This window comes from Canis lupus, chromosome 9 (assembly GCF_011100685.1).
Source record: "Canis lupus familiaris isolate Mischka breed German Shepherd chromosome 9, alternate assembly UU_Cfam_GSD_1.0, whole genome shotgun sequence".
NCBI classification, from domain to species: Eukaryota; Metazoa; Chordata; class Mammalia; order Carnivora; family Canidae; genus Canis; species Canis lupus.
The window spans coordinates 11391661-11407496 of NC_049230.1; the positions used below are offsets into that span (position 1 = coordinate 11391661).

Sequence of the window (15836 nt, forward strand, 5' to 3'; positions counted from 1 at the left end):
ATATTTATATTTAAAAATCCACAAAACATAATAGTTCCTTTTATAAAGTAAGCATAACTTTACTAACAAAAGCTAAGAAAGATACAGCAAAAAAGAAAAACATTGATAATCTGGAAAATCAAAGTTCTCTAAATAAAAAGATAACAAAATAAACCCAAAATAAATTTTATAAAGAAGATAGTTCAGTATGATTTATTTCAGATTGCAGTGATGGTTCACTATTAGCAGCTGTCAAACAGAGGAAAAATTGCATGAATTAAGGAAACACCATGCCATTCTTTTAAAAATGCCCAGTAAAAAATATAAGCACAGGAAGGACAAATTACTAAAAACCAATGGCCAATATTATAGTACACAGTAAATTTATACAGCTAGTCACCTAATATCAGCAATAAAACAAGGATACCTACAATGATTAATTATAGCACCCAGTGTCAGTGAGGTGGCGGAACATGCTCACCCATTCATGGTTCATCAGAACATAGACTGTCACCATCTTTTTGAAAAATAATCTGTTATTAACCATTAAAATTTTGAATTCACATAATTTTAAACCACATTTATACTTTTCAGAATCTTTCCTTAAAGACTAAGAGTGTCAATAGGTAAGGATTTATGTAGACCATCATTTATAGGTGCAGAGAAATGGAAACAACACATTTTCTGAAGGCAGAATTATTTAATTCTTTCACATCTGGTCAAAGAAAAACTATACAGCTACGAGAATGAGTAGCTGGCATGTCTAACAGCCAAACAGGTGCCAATGACCTACTGTGAAATGCAGAGCAATGTGCAATAAATAGCCCTTTTGTCAGAATCTGAGTTTCAGCAAGAATCCAAATGATTTGCATGCATGTTGAATTTGTGTCCTAAAAATGTCATAGTCAATCCAATACTGAATTTTGACACAATCTTATGTTGCAAAGAAAAAATAACCATGGTGGTAGTACTGCCTTATGAGGCGAACGCTGAAAATAAGAACATTTACAAGATGAATTCCCACCCTCTTGGAAAACATCCTAAAATTCAGATTTGTTACACTTGAGTGAAATTAGACCGCTATTTTTTTTTTAGATCACTATCTTCTCAATAGTTGCTACGGATCTAAATGAATATGGATTTCTAGGATTATTTCTCTGCACCATATTAATACCACCTTTTACACTGATTGGCTCACTGTTAATTTTCTCTGAGGTAAGTAATTTCACTCCTGTCCTCAGGTCATGAAATATGTGGCCATTGAAAATAGCCTAGTATATTCTAAAAATGTAGATGGAGTCCTTATCTGTACAGAATTTGAAGACTCTGTCTTTGGAGAGATCATTCTCTTACCACAGTCAAGAGTCATGTTATTCAATAAGGAGCTCTGTCTTGGTTCATGAAGGTCAAGGATATTTCTACAGTAGTAGAATTTTATAGTTCTTGTGATAACATTCTCTCCTTGGAACAAATGACCCTACTGGGAAGCTAAGAGATGCACTTTTTCTGTTAATTTTGGACATACTGAATTTAAGTTTCCTAATAGGCATGCAATGGGAAATGCCATGTAGCCAGTAGATATTTGCATCTAAAATCCAGCAGGTGATTACTTGAGATTCATCAGCATATAAATGATATCTAAAGCCATGGCACTAGACAATATAATCTACAGGGTAAGTATAATTAGAATAAAAAGTGAGCCCAGGATTTGACCTGGACACCAAAATTTAAAAATCGAGAAGAGGAAGAGTCTTCTCCTCTTGAGAAAGAACTCGTGAGGTAGGAAAAAAAGTGGAGGACTCTTGTGTGCCAGAATCTATTTGCAGGAACTTTCCTTAAACACTTAAAGTATCCGTACAGAAGGATATATGCCAGATGGCACTAAAGAATATTTCAGGAAGGAGGGAGTGATTTAACTATCAAACAAGAGGTCTAGAAAGTTGATAACTGAGATCACTGGACTGACTACATGGAAGTCATTGGTGATATTAAGCAGATAGAATTCAAGGAAAGGGTGAAGGCCAAACCAAACAAGAATGAGCTTAGGAGATACTGTGAGATGAGGAAGGTGTGCAGGGTGCAGAGATACCTACTTCCAGCTTTGCTAAAAAGAGTATCCGAGATGGAATGAGGAGAATACATTTTGGTCTAGGAAGGTATGAGCAAAATTTCTGATGAAAAGAGGGACATGAACTATCTAAAAAGCCAAGTCTTTGAACAGCTGAGAAATGAATGTCATAGAGCGCCCAAGCAAAGAGGTTGCTTTCTATCAAAGCAGGAACATTCCATCCATTTACCAAGATCATAGCGTGAGGCAGATAGATCAGTGGCTTTGATGGTAGGAAGAGGCATGATTCTTTTCTGTGCGATCCTTTCTTAGGGAAAGAGATGAACTTATCAATATAGAGTGAGATGAACAGAGGTGTTGAAAGTTTGAGGATAGAGGAAATGATGTGAACAGTGATTTCAGAAAGTAAGTCAGTAGAACAGGCAGGCAAAGACCCCTTGCCCTACTTTCCAAGTGAAGTCAGCAAAGTTGATAGTTTTTCTTATCATAATCTCCTTCTCATATGCGATTCAGGGCAGGTGGAGTTAGGTTCAACCAGGCTTAGTGTTTTTGCCAGGGGAGTCATGGAGCGGTGGTTCTGTATAAGGAGAAATTATAGCAACGGACCATGGATTCTAAGCTAGGGAGTATGAAGTTAAGGAAATGAGGGCATTTATGGACAGTGAGACAGTGGTGAGGTTGGTGGGTTGGAAGGTCACCAACTCCAGATTACAGAGTAAGGATGGTAGAGCAAAAAGCTGAAAAAATTAGACACGGTAGACAGGGCAAAGAGGAAGGGGAGTAACATAGATTTTGGATGTGGTACTGTATTTGGAAGTGGGTGACTGAGGCACATAGGAGAACAAGATCATTTAAAATAAGGTCCGGGTCCCGGCAAACCATTCAATGCAAAAACATAATCATCTTTTCTAGATGGTGGACAAATGTGATAGAGTTTACCATATCAGCCTAAGATTGCTCAGAAGAAAGTCCTGGGAAATATAGCTCAGGAAATAAAATTGGCTCTTTACTCTTTATTTACTAAAGAGTTGAGAGATGCTTTAAGATGTTTTGTGTATCTAACGAAAATCATGCATTTATGCATTATGGATGGATATTATGGATATTATGCATCTATTGTAAATCTAATGAAAACTGCAAAACTCCAGGTGAAGATCTTTGTCTTTGTCATGATTATTCTTAAGAGTGGGCGGAGCAGGGGACAGAGCAATGTAATGGTTCCAGGGCTCTTGAGGAAGGAGCACAGATGTAGAGAGAAAGACAGGTAAAAGTTAGGGGTGAAGGTTTGTCTTAAGACAGATCTTGCCCATGGCTTTGATGGGTCCTTCCAGCACCACCCGGGATTCTCCTAGCAGGGTGAATCTGCTGACTCACAGTGTTAAGTATAAAAGCATCTGAGCCTCTAGTCAAGCATAGTCACTAGGTGACTTTGAAAGCGCGGAAGACCCACAGGGCAGTCAGAAATTGACTTTTACCTGATGCACACAAGAGAGAACGCTGGCAAGGTCATTTAATGGACATTAATTTATCTTACATGAGGTGAGATTTACAAACAGAAAAAGGTTCATCTAAATATACTTTTCCTCATTTTATAGATTTCTCCTGACTCCATGGATTATTTAGGAGCTTCAGAACAGCAAATTGTGTTTCTGGCACTGCTAATAGTAAGAATACATTTCCATTTAAATGTTCTTGCATGAGGGGGACACATTTGTATGCTTAACATTAAGTTAAAAAGTTTAATTTGGGCACTTAAAAATCCAACTTTTTTTAAAAGATTATTTATTTACTTATTTATTTACTCATGAGAGACACAGAGAGAGAAAGGCAGAGACACAGGCAGAGAGAGAAGCAGGCTCCATGCCCAATGTGGGACTTGATCCTGAGACTCCAGGGCCCTGGGCCGAAGGGAGACTCTCAACCACTGAGCCACCCGGGTATCACAAAATCCAGCTTTTAAAGCATATCTGAAGCAACACACACACACTGAGTGTGGACCCAAACTCCCAATGGCATGAACAGTCCTGGTACCAACTTACCACTGTCTTGTCTGTTATGGCTTTTCTGAAGAGCAGTGAAGCTAGTGCTGAGAGTTTCGTTGAATATTAAATTGTCTTTCAAAATGGTGAAAATGTTATCAGATCTATTTTTGTACATAAGATCAATCTCCTTAAATAAATTCCAATATTAAAGTTGTTGTTTTTATGGTGATTTCTAATATTGATTGTCTTTTTCTCCCCTTAGCCTTACCTTCATTTTTTCATTTTCGTTTTTGTTCTCCGGTGTCTGGAAGTGAACTTTAGGAAGAAATCAATGAGAAAAGATCCTGTGTTCAGGTTGAGAAAATTCCAATAAAATTTCATGTGCTATTTTAATATTCATTGTTTAAAAACATTGTTATATTCTTAAGTTAATTAAGTAAAAATTACTGCACAGGGTTTTTTTTTTTTTTTAAAGGAATCGTGTAGTATACGAAATTACTAAAATTCATGATACTTTTATGAGCTCACAATCTAGTATGGGAAGCCACATTAGCACATGTGAGACACTGAAAAATTAAGGAATACTATAATTCCACTGACATACTAAAAGAAAGTTATATAGGAAAGGTAAAAGCTTTAAAATAATGGGTAAGTAAAGATAAACAATTGGTAAGTGTAGCCTGTCCAGGAAGGTAGTTTGAGCAAAAGAACAAAAGGTAGTATAAATGCCACCTTCCTGTAGATTTGAGAAGTAGCTAAAAAGAACTTGAAGGTTTGTATTGCAAGGTAATGGATATTTAAATTAAAGCTAAATTTTGGAGGATTTTGGAATAAAGAAGCATAGGGAACATTTTGCAAATTACCTAATGGGAAACAAAGACAGGAATGTTTTAGAAACCTCACCTAACTGACAAGATATGAATCAAGTTCAAGCGTGAAGTAGGTGGTAGAGCAGGAGCGTGACAAGAAGACAGCCATGTTTTAGGAAATCAGCAGACAGCAGTAATTTGGGATGGCATGAAAGAGGGAGATGAAAATCCAGGATGATGAAGGAAAAATTGGATGGGTAGCAGTCGGGAAGGAGTGATTCTGACCCAAATTCCTAAGAAGGGGCGATGCTCACTCACTGGTGATTATGTGTCCTGGATTATCTGGGATGCATCTCTAATTCCAAATGTTTCCATCCATGGTTCTTGCAAAGTCTTTAGAATTCCAAAATGTCTGCCAAAATTCCAGTTCCTAGATGCCTTTCTCATGCAACTGTGCTTCGGAATCTGTGTCCTGTTTTATTTATTCATTTTTTTTAAAAGTCACAATCAACAAGGAAAAGTAAACCCAGGCAAAGAGTGAGGATGATGTAAGAGTAACATCGTTTGACTCATCAGTGGAAACCAGGCTGTTTACAAAGCAGATGGCGTAGAGTGAAAAAATGGGGATTATGTTGTACTCACGGTTAATCTGTCCACATCACTGAGAGCAGTCTACAGAAAGCTCATTATTTTGGCTACAAGTTTTTCAACTGGAAATCTGTTATTATTACACTGTTTTGATTTTAGAATTTCTCCAAGAAGCAGCAGTATTTTTCCAAACCCAGAAGAACCCGCAGGAGAGGGTGAAGATGTTGAGGGGGAAAGAAGGAGAACCACAAATGCTGAGACTCTTGCAGATTTTGATGAGGTACAACTACTAAAAACGTTCATCCAAGAAAGGGGGGATACATCCTCATATGAATATTTTGAAAAACACTTTGTGTTTCTTTCATCCTCCCACACATAGCTCATTACTTGATTTCAGTGAATATGCAATGTCTACAAGGATAGGAGAACAAGGCAAATACACACACATTGCATAGACACAGGCTTGTTATTTTTTAGGGTTGTTTATCCAAAATCTTTAGCATGGCCAAAAAGGTTACTGCAAGAGGAGAGAGTCCCTCTGAGGGGTGTGTGTGTGTGTGTGTGTGTGCGTGTGCATGTGTGAGTCTGTGCCTTAACAGTCTTTTTGGTTTGGTGGATGTCTCTATTCCTATCTTCTGAGGAAGGACAAACACCAATCATGCGATATGGTGCAAATGTTATTTCCCTGCATGAATATAGATTGGGAGAGGTCACTTGAAAATGGCAGTTTCTGGGGGAAGGACTTGTCTGAGGCATGATTCTGTACAGGGAAAAATGTAGTTGGAGGGGGTATGGAGCACTCACTCATTTCCAGGTAAAAATAAAGCCCCCTTGTTATTTACTTGTCTCTACAGAAACCTGTCATCATTGCAAGCTGTCTACGGAAGGAATATGCAGGCAAAAAGAGAAACTGCTTTGCTAAGAGGAAGAAAAAAGTGGCCATAAGAAATGTCTCTTTCTGTGTTAAAAAAGGTTGGAGACAGTTGTTTTATTTTTTTTTAATTTTTATTTATTTATGATAGTCACACACAGAGAGAGAGAAAGAGAGGCAGAGACACAGGCAGAGGGAGAAGCAGGCTCCATGCACCGGGAGCCCGACGTGGGATTCGATCCCGGGTCTCCAGGATTGCGCCCTGGGCCAAAGGCAGGCGCCAATCCGCCGCACCACCCAGGGATCCCCAAGGCAGTAGTTTTAACTGTTAGCAGAGTGATCTTGACCTCCCGAGATGAGGTCTTTGGGAGGCAGGACTAGTACCTGAATCTGGGGCCCTCTGCTGAAATCATGAGAGGTAGCCAGCTCATCAGCAGGCACGTGATTAAAAGCCTCAGTTACGAAAACAGTGGTGTTTTTCTTTTCTTTGCCTAAAAAGACAGTTATGTCCGTTCTGTTAAAACAGGCAAACAAACAAAAAAAGAACAACAGCAAAAAATAAAATAAATAAATTTTTTTTAAAAAGAAGAAAGAACGAAAAGAAAAGGAGCCAGTCCTTCTGTTAAGAAGGATGATGTAGCTTTTGAAGTAAGATGATTGATTTCCCAACAGGGAACGTACACAGATCAGACTCCCTGGGGCACCGGGGTGCAATCTCCATTCTAACAAACAGCACATTTTGTGGAAGTGTCTGTTAAATGCAACAGACTTTGGAAGCAAGATTTGTTTCAATTCTAGCTCAGCATCTTATTGGCTGGATGACCCTGCACAAGTCACATACCCTCCTTACCCTTCACTTTCTTTGCCTATAAAATGAAGTCAATAACAATGCTTAGGGGTGTGTGTGTGTGTGTGTGTGTGTGTGTGAAGAATAGGTGAAATAATGCATTAGTGCACTAGACACAGAGCTTGACACATAGTGAGCTTTCTAATAGCATTTGCTTTTATGTTTATTGAAATTATTTGAAGTTCTAATTCTGAGCATACCTATTTCTTTCAGGTGAAGTTATAGGGCTCTTAGGACACAACGGAGCTGGTAAAAGTACAACTATTAAGATGATAACTGGAGACACAAATCCAACTGCAGGACAGGTCAGTAAAACACACAGAAACATGGTCATTAATGCTGCCCAATGAAGCACTAAACAGTGAACATTTGATGACAATCTTAAAAAGGCATAAATGATCCTTTCGTATTAATCAATTGTGTTGTGCATTGAAATGAAGAAGATTAAAAATTTCTCCCTTAACAAATAAAAATTTCCTCCTTAATTCCAAAAATAGGTGCTGAAAAGGGTACGTATTGTCTACAACATATGCTTTATTGAATGAAAAGTAATGACATTAACAGGAAATATTTTGTTAAGTGAAGCTAAACATTAGCTTTCTTCATGGTCAGAAATCTTTGTGTTTTTTTTTGTTTGTTTGGTTTTTGTTTTTGTTTTAATTTTTGTTGACTTATGTAGCCTGACGATTTGTTGAATTGAATTGTCAAGATCCAGGATTTATTCAGAAAACAGAGATCATAGATTGGAGAAAAAAATAATGATTGTCTAAATTCCAAATCAAAAACTAGAATGATATATGGATGCCACTTGGCAGTACGCCTAGGCCAAGTTGGATAAAATGATTGACAGAGGTCCACAGGACAGAACGACTGAGCAGAAGCTACAGAAGGTTGAGGGAGGGCAGAGGGAGTGACCATGAAGAGAGGTTGTCTCATGGTGTGGATTGCAACAGAGGTCTCCAAATTATCTTTCCATTTCTACTCTTGCCCACATAGCGACCAGCGGAATCCTTCAAAGACGCAGATGAGATTGTGTCACTATCCTGCTTATCATCCTTCAGTTAGAATTGATCCAAAATCTTTACCATGGCAGAAAAAGGGCCTGTAAGATCTGGGCTCTGCGTATCTCCCACTCACATTGGCCTTTGGTCATCGTCCCTCTGTAGGATCTTTGGGTTTATTTTTCCATTGGCTGGAGTGCTCCTCATTCAGCTTTGTACTTGGTTGCCTTCTTCTCGTCTCCTTGAAATTTACCTCCCCACAAGGACTTTTCCTAACTACACTCGTAGCTACACTGGATCTTTTTCTTATTCTTTATCACATTTATTGCCTTGAAAGCTTTAAGCAGGGGCTATAATTCATCCCCGTATATCTCTATTTGTTTTTATTTTCCATCCCTCTCTCTAGATTGAAAGCTCTGCAAGCCCACATTAACTAGTCCTCTCTTCCTCTGTATTAGGGAAAGGCAATATGGCATTGAAGTCAAGGGTTGGATTCTGAAGGCAGAGTCCAGCTTTAACTGCTGGGGGTAGCTTGTGTGACCTTCTTCAAGTCTCTGAATCTATGCACATGTTAGTTTTCTCCTATGTGAAACAAAAATGATAAAACTACGACCTGAGTCATATAGAGTTCTTCAACACTATATAAATTACTTGATGATGTGCTCGCTTTGGCAGAACATATACTATAAATTACGTGATGAAGTAATTTGTATAAAATAATTTGATCAAATAATTCAAAACACATAAATGCTTAGATTCTAGCACATGGTAAGCCCTGGTACACATTACCTGTTAATATTATCGTATAGCACAATGACTGGTTCATAAAAATAATAAATGCCATTTAGTGGTGCTTATTGGTTGCTCTGTGCTGGACTAGTGCCAAGGACTTTTCATTTATTACCTTAGCTCAGATTTTCTCAAGCTTGGCACTGGTAACGTTTTGGACTGGATTTTTTTTTTTTTTTTGAAAGGACTGTCCTGTGCATTATAGGATGTAGGGTAGCATCCCTGGCCTCTATCCATTCCATCCCAGCAGCACCCAAGTATAACAATCAAAAACATCTCCAGACATTACCAAATGTCTTCTGGAAGGAAGATTGTCCCTAATTGAGAATCTTTGCCCTTTTAAATGCTCGTGATAAACTTGTGGAACAGGTCCTATAATTTAGCTAGTTTAACATTGAGGACACAGAATCCTCAACAAGTGTCTAATCCTTTGAACTCTTGGATCAATGAAGGAGGTCAAACAATGGACAACCAAATAAGCAGCCCTGAATTCAACCAACGTAATGGGCTTGGTAATAAAGGCTAAAATACAATAGAGGGATATGTCAATGTGGAATATCTTCCTTTTGATCTGTTGAGTTTTTACCATCTTTCTCCTCGAGCTAAGTGATCACTTACTTCCCTTTGCACTCTCGGCAGCCATGTGTGTAGGGGGAGTGCATCGCTCAATTATGCACTGATGTGCACATACACATGTACACAAAATTTTGGGCTGAATGTGAGAATTAATTTTTTGTAGGTGATTTTGAAAGGGAACAGTGAAGGAGACTCCCTCAGGTTCTTGGGCTACTGTCCTCAGGAGAACGTGCTGTGGCCCAACCTCTCAGTGAGGGAACATCTGGAGGTGTTTGCTGCCATCAAAGGGCTGAAGAAAGGGGATGCTACAGTCACCATCACACGGTACCTGGGGGGGAGACACACCCTTTCTCTACTGGGGGTGATGTGATAGGAATGATGTTGACACAGAATTAACGAAGGGAGAGATTCTAACCAATGACTTCATGCCTGTGGTTATCAAGAAGCCAGCTGAGTGTTGTGTTCTTGCACACTAAGGCTGGATAGAAAAATTTTATTGATTATCCCTCATATAGAAAGGAGTCATTGAAAAATATGAATTTGCTAGGAAAGATTCATAAAGGATCCTAGGTGGTTTCAATTTTATGATCATTGAGAATACTCTTTTTAAAATGTTTCTGATATAGTGTTTGTTCTGATTTGCCCATCCCCCACTCACAGTCCCCACAGTTTGAGGATGATGTGGATTGACGCACTCTGCTTCCTTCAGGTTGGCGGATGCGCTCAAGCTGCAGGACCAGATGAAGCTGCCCGTGAAGACCTTATCCGAGGGAATAAAGAGGAAGGTAGGAACAGGGCCCGGTGTTACTCTGCGCACCCTGCCTGTCGGTGTCAGACACACTGTCCTCTCGTTCCAGCTGTGCTTTGCACTGAGCATCCTGGGAAACCCATCCGTGGTGCTTCTGGACGAACCATCCACGGGCATGGACCCCGAGGGGCAGCAGCAAATGTGGTGAGGAGGTGTCATGAATAAACTTAAGTGAACTGATTAGTCCTATAACAACTGGTCTTCAAAATCATTGTTTATAAGGCAAAAGACAACACGTTATCAGGAAATGAAATAAGGGGGAAAAATCTGACTCTCCATCACAGCCAATTTTTATTAAGAAGAAAAAGAGAATTCTAACACCCTAATACTTTGAGAATCTTGTTTTTCATCATAGGTCTTCCGGATATGCATGGCCTTTTTTTATAGTCAACCACATCCATCTCTTACTCAGTTTCAATTCCTACAGCATGACCTGATAATGTGGTTCTTATAGAGGAAAAAAAATCCCAAGTTCTTAGGATTCTGAAATCTGCTGTTTTGTACTTTATCATTACTTTCATGCTTTTAAATAAGTGCTTCTCCTTTTCCATCTTTCTTCCCATTGCCCTCTCATACATATCCTTGGAATTCAGCATTTCTAAATACCCTTTTACCCAATATCATCCTCTACATTCAGCCCCAGCCATGTTCTGAATTCAACACTCTGCCCAATAGTTGGGATATTGACATGACTGCCGTGCCTTCAAAAATCCTTTCTTTGTCTAATCTGAATTCACTAGTTGTTGCATGTTTGCCAGTGAAACATGCTTGAAAGTCTTGTCCTCTTACCTTGAGCGTTCCAGCTAGCTAACATTGCCCATGACCTAATGTAGGCAGACGATCCGGGCCACCTTTGGGAACACGGAGAGGGGCGCCCTCCTGACCACCCACTACATGGCAGAGGCCGAGGCCGTGTGTGACCGCGTGGCCATCATGGTGTCGGGAAGGCTGAGGTGGGTGCCCATCCCTGCCCACCCTTGGGCCTCCGTGGGCCAGGAGCAGAAGACATTTCCCCACATGGTGTTATCACTGTCCCCAGCTGAAGTGGCTGGTTGCTTCCCCTCTGCATGGCCCTGGCCTCTCTCTGGAGGCTGAAAATCACCAGGCATAGATTTATCTTTCCCTTCTCTTGCTTAACTTCCTCCTCCTCCTCCCTCCAGATGTATTGGTTCTATCCAACATCTGAAAAGCAGATTTGGCAAAGATTATCTGCTGGAGATGAAGGTGAAGACCCCCACCCAGGTGGAGCCCCTCCACTGTGAAATTCTGAGACTTTTCCCTCAAGCTGCCCGGCAGGAAAGGTAGGCCCAGGTGTTGGTTTTTGTGTCTTCTATTATTCCGTTTTCTATTATTGTGAAGAGAAATAAAAGCCTTACTTGATCATTCTTTTTGGGTTTTTTAACTCTATGGTAATTGTATTTTAATTATTAGAGAAATTATGGTAATTGTGAGTATTTTAATTATTAGAGGAAGGCCCGATTCCAAGGGAATTTCCTTCCATGGGAGGGAAATGAGAGAGCAAAGTACTGATTTGGAAGCTGATTGTTGTAAGGGAATTTGCATTCCTGGCTGCTCGCTCATGGGCCAGGTCCTAACGTGTGCAAGGACCGAGGTCATCGGGATCCCTTCTAGAGGGTAAAACCATCCCCATTAAATACGATCACTAGTCTAAAACCAAGACCAGGCATCAGTCAATGCTCAGTGAGTGGAGGCTCTTAGCACTTTTATTATTATTGATAATGGCACTTGAGGCTCAGGTCGGTTAGACCACACCAAACCCTAGCAGCAGAGGCAGGAGGCAAACCTAGTGCTTTTGTCTTAAATGCTATTCTCTTCTCACTAAGGAAGAAGGATAATAAGTAATCCTGGGGTGCAGGCTCTGGGGGTTTCCTCTGTGTCTCATTCCTCCTGAGACCAAAAAGGAGCTTAGCTCTGAGAGCCTCCTCATGCTTCTTCTTCAGTAAAATGACTTCTTATTGGTTAAAGAACATTCACTACCTCTGTCCATTGCAATGCATGTGTCTATGCATTGAAATAAATTGTTGGCGATATTGTTGCTGCTGCTTATTTTTTATTTTATTTTATTTTTAAAAAGATTTTATTTATTTATTCATGAGAGACACCAGAGAGAGAGAGGCAGAGACATAGGCAGAGGGAGAAGCAGGCTCCTTGCAGGGCCCCCGATGTGGGACTGAATCCCAGGACCCCAGGATCACGACCTGAGCTAAAGGCAGATGCCCAACCACTGAGCCACCCAGGAGTCCCTGTTGCTGCTTTTTAGATGCACATCCATCAGTGGTTGTCTTCTTGCAACCTGGAGCTCAGCCTCACTCTCTATTCCTCATAGGTACTCCTCCCTGATGGTCTATAAGTTGCCTGTTGAGGACGTGCGACCCTTATCACAGGCTTTCTTCAAATTAGAGATAGGTAAGATTCACTGTTTAGAGATAAGGACTCCAAGAAACAGAGAAATTCAAATCTTGCATTAAACCAGTATAAGAGGTACACGGACATGAAATTGTGCCATTATACCAGAAATAAAGTATTAAGACTTTTAATCCAGTGCTTCTCAACCACAAGTGATTTGGTGATGTCTGTGGATATCTTTGGTTGTCGTAACTAAGGCTGGAAGTTGGGGAGGGGGGTACGACTGGTATCTTGTGGGTTAAGGCCAAGGATGATGCCAAACATCCTGCAATGCACACAGGTCAGCTCCCTCTCACAGCATAGACGCATCAGACCAAAATGTCCTTTGTGGCAAGGGTGGGAAATCCTGTCCTAATTGAATGAGGCTCTAGAAGGAAGAGACCTTTGGCGTTTGTGACTGGAGTGTCCACAGATTCATACCAAAAAAAATTTTTTTTTTAAATTTTTATTTGATAGTCACACAGAGAGAGAGAGAGAGGCAGAGACACAGGCAGAGGGAGAAGCAGGCTCCATGCACCGGGAGCCCGACGTGGGATTCGATCCCGGGTCTCCAGGATCGCGCCCTGGGCCAAAGGCAGGCGCCAAACCGCTGCGCCACCCAGGGATCCCCAAAAAAAATTTTTTTAGCCTGTTTGTACTCTTAGATAGCATTAGATGTTGATGAGGAGGTCCCTCTCTATGGGAGTGGGCTAAGACATAACTCTTTTCCAAACTCTTGGACTGTGATCTTTATGTACTGCATCGATCTATCATGGGCTCTGATTCTACCTATCACCACATATACCAGTGTATGACATCTGATAAAACGCTGCACACACTCCCCTCTTTTTCTTTTTATTAAGTGGGCTCCACACTGGGCGTGTGGAGCCTACTCCACGCCCAGTGTGGGCCCACCATGGAGCTTGAACTCATGACCCTTAGATCAAGACCTAAGCTAAAATCACGAGTCAGATACTCAACCATCTGAGTCACCCAAGAGTCCCTCTCCCCCTCTTCTTCACCTGTGCTTTCTTACTTTCACCTGTCAGTCATTAGAAGCCCCAGACATTCTAGTTCTTAGAGAAATTTTTCTCCTTGAGACAAGGTTACAATTGCCGGAGATAGCTTCTTTTCACTTCTTCCTTCTGCCGGTCACCTTTGCTCTATGGGCCATTTCTCACCGTGGCCATCCTGGCCTAGTGACCAATTTTGCATCACCCTAGGGAGAAGCATTCCTACAACAGACTCGGATCAGCATGAAGTGTTTTACAAACAGTTAGGAGAAGGGAGGGAGATGTTCCAGGAAGGCTGCCTCCCTAATGTACAGGGGAGTCTTTTCTTAAGAGCCTTCTTTTTTTTTTTTAATAATAAATTTATTTTTTATTGGTGTTCAATTTGCCAACATACAGAACAACACCCAGTGCTCATCCAATCAAGTGCCCCCCTCAGTGCCCGTCACCCACTCACCCCCACCCCCGCCCTCCTCCCCTTCCACCACCCCTAGTTCGTTTCCCAGAGTTAGGAGTCTTGATGTTCTGTCTCCCTTTCTGATATTTCCTACCCATTTCTTCTCCCTTCCCTTCTATTCCCTTTCACTATTTTTTATATTCCCCAAATGAATAAGACCATATAATGTTTGTCCTTCTCCGATTGACTTATTTCACTCAGCATAATACCCTCCAGTTCCATCCACGTTGAAGCAAATGGTGGGTATTTATAATTTCTAATGGCTGAGTAATATTCCATTGTATACATAGACCACATCTCCTTTATCCATTCATCTTTCGGTGGACACCGAGGCTCCTTCCACAGTTTGGCTATTGTGGACATTGCTGCTAGAAACATCGGGGTGCAGGTGTCCCGGTGTTTCATTGCATCTGCATCTTTGGGGTAAATCCCCAGCAGTGCAATTGCTGGATCATAGGGCAGATCGATTTTTAACTCTTTGAGGAACCTCCACACAGTTTTCCAGAGTGGCTGCACCAGTTCACATTCCCACCAACAGTGCAGGAGGGTTCCCCTTTCTCCACATCCTCTCCAACATGTGTTGTTTCCTGTCTTGTTAATTTGCCCCATTCTCACTGGTATGAGGTGGGATCTCATTGTGGTTTTGATTTGTATTTCCCTGATGGCAAGTGATGCAGAGCATTTTCTCATGTGCATGTTGGCCATGTCTATGTCTTCCTCTGTGAGATTTCTGTTCATGTCTTTTGCCCATTTCATGATTGGATTGTTTGTTTCTTTGGTGTTGAGTTTAATAAGTTCTTTATGGATCTTGGAAACTAGCCCTTTATCTGATAAGTCATTTGCAAATATCTTCTCCCATTCTGTAGGTTGTCTTTGAGTTTTGTTGACTGTATCCTTTGCTGTGCAAAAGCTTCTTATCTTGATGAAGTCCCAATAGTTCATTTTTGCTTTTGTTTCTTTTACCTTCATGGATGTATCTTGCAAGAGGTTACTGTGGCCGAGATCAAAATAGGTGTTGCCTGTGTTCTCCTCTAGGATTTTGATGGACTCTTGTCTGACATTTAGATCTTTCATCCATTTTGAGTTTATCTTTGTGTATGGTGCAAGGGAGTGGTCTAGTTTCATTCTTCTGCACGTGGCTGTCCAATTTTCCCAGCACCATTTATTGAAGAGACTGTCCTTTTTCCAGTGGGTAGTCTTTCCTGCTTTGTCGACTATCAGTTGACCATAGAGTTGAGGACCCATTTCTGGGTTCTCTATTCTGTTCCACTGATCTATGTGTCTGTTTTTGTGCCAGTACCACACTGTCTTGATGACCACAGCTTTATAGTACAACCTGAAATCCGGCATTGTGATGCCCCTGGCTCTGGTTTTCTTTTTCAATATTCCCCTGGCTATTCGGGGTCTTTTCTGATTCCACACAAATCTTAAAATAATTTGTTCTAACTCTCTGAAGAAAGTCCATGGTATTTTGATAGGGATTGCATTAAATGTGTAAATTGCCCTGAGTAACATTGACATTTTCACAATATTAACTCTGCCAATCCAGCCTTCTAATGTTTCTGCTTTTAAACATGTTCCCTCCCATTCAGATTCCTTCTGTTGTGTTTCACTTGCTAAAACTAAAGTTCTGCTTTCTGTTATC

General features: G+C 40.7%; 1 protein-coding gene across 2 annotated transcripts in view; it reads left to right on the top strand.

Annotated features, from left to right (window-relative positions):
• ABCA9 (ATP binding cassette subfamily A member 9) overlaps positions 1–15836 on the top strand; it is a 59043-nt gene that overhangs the window by 39469 nt on the left and 3738 nt on the right. For both annotated transcript variants that reach the window (XM_038546751.1, XM_038546752.1), the window contains exons 27-38: positions 1075–1194; positions 3643–3711; positions 4292–4383; positions 5586–5706; positions 6281–6398; positions 7358–7449; positions 9674–9834; positions 10220–10295; positions 10368–10462; positions 11152–11271; positions 11479–11619; positions 12666–12745. In XM_038546751.1, coding sequence (XP_038402679.1) covers positions 1075–1194; positions 3643–3711; positions 4292–4383; positions 5586–5706; positions 6281–6398; positions 7358–7449; positions 9674–9834; positions 10220–10295; positions 10368–10462; positions 11152–11271; positions 11479–11619; positions 12666–12745 — 1285 coding nt within the window. The remainder of the gene's footprint in view (positions 1–1074; positions 1195–3642; positions 3712–4291; positions 4384–5585; positions 5707–6280; positions 6399–7357; positions 7450–9673; positions 9835–10219; positions 10296–10367; positions 10463–11151; positions 11272–11478; positions 11620–12665; positions 12746–15836) is intronic.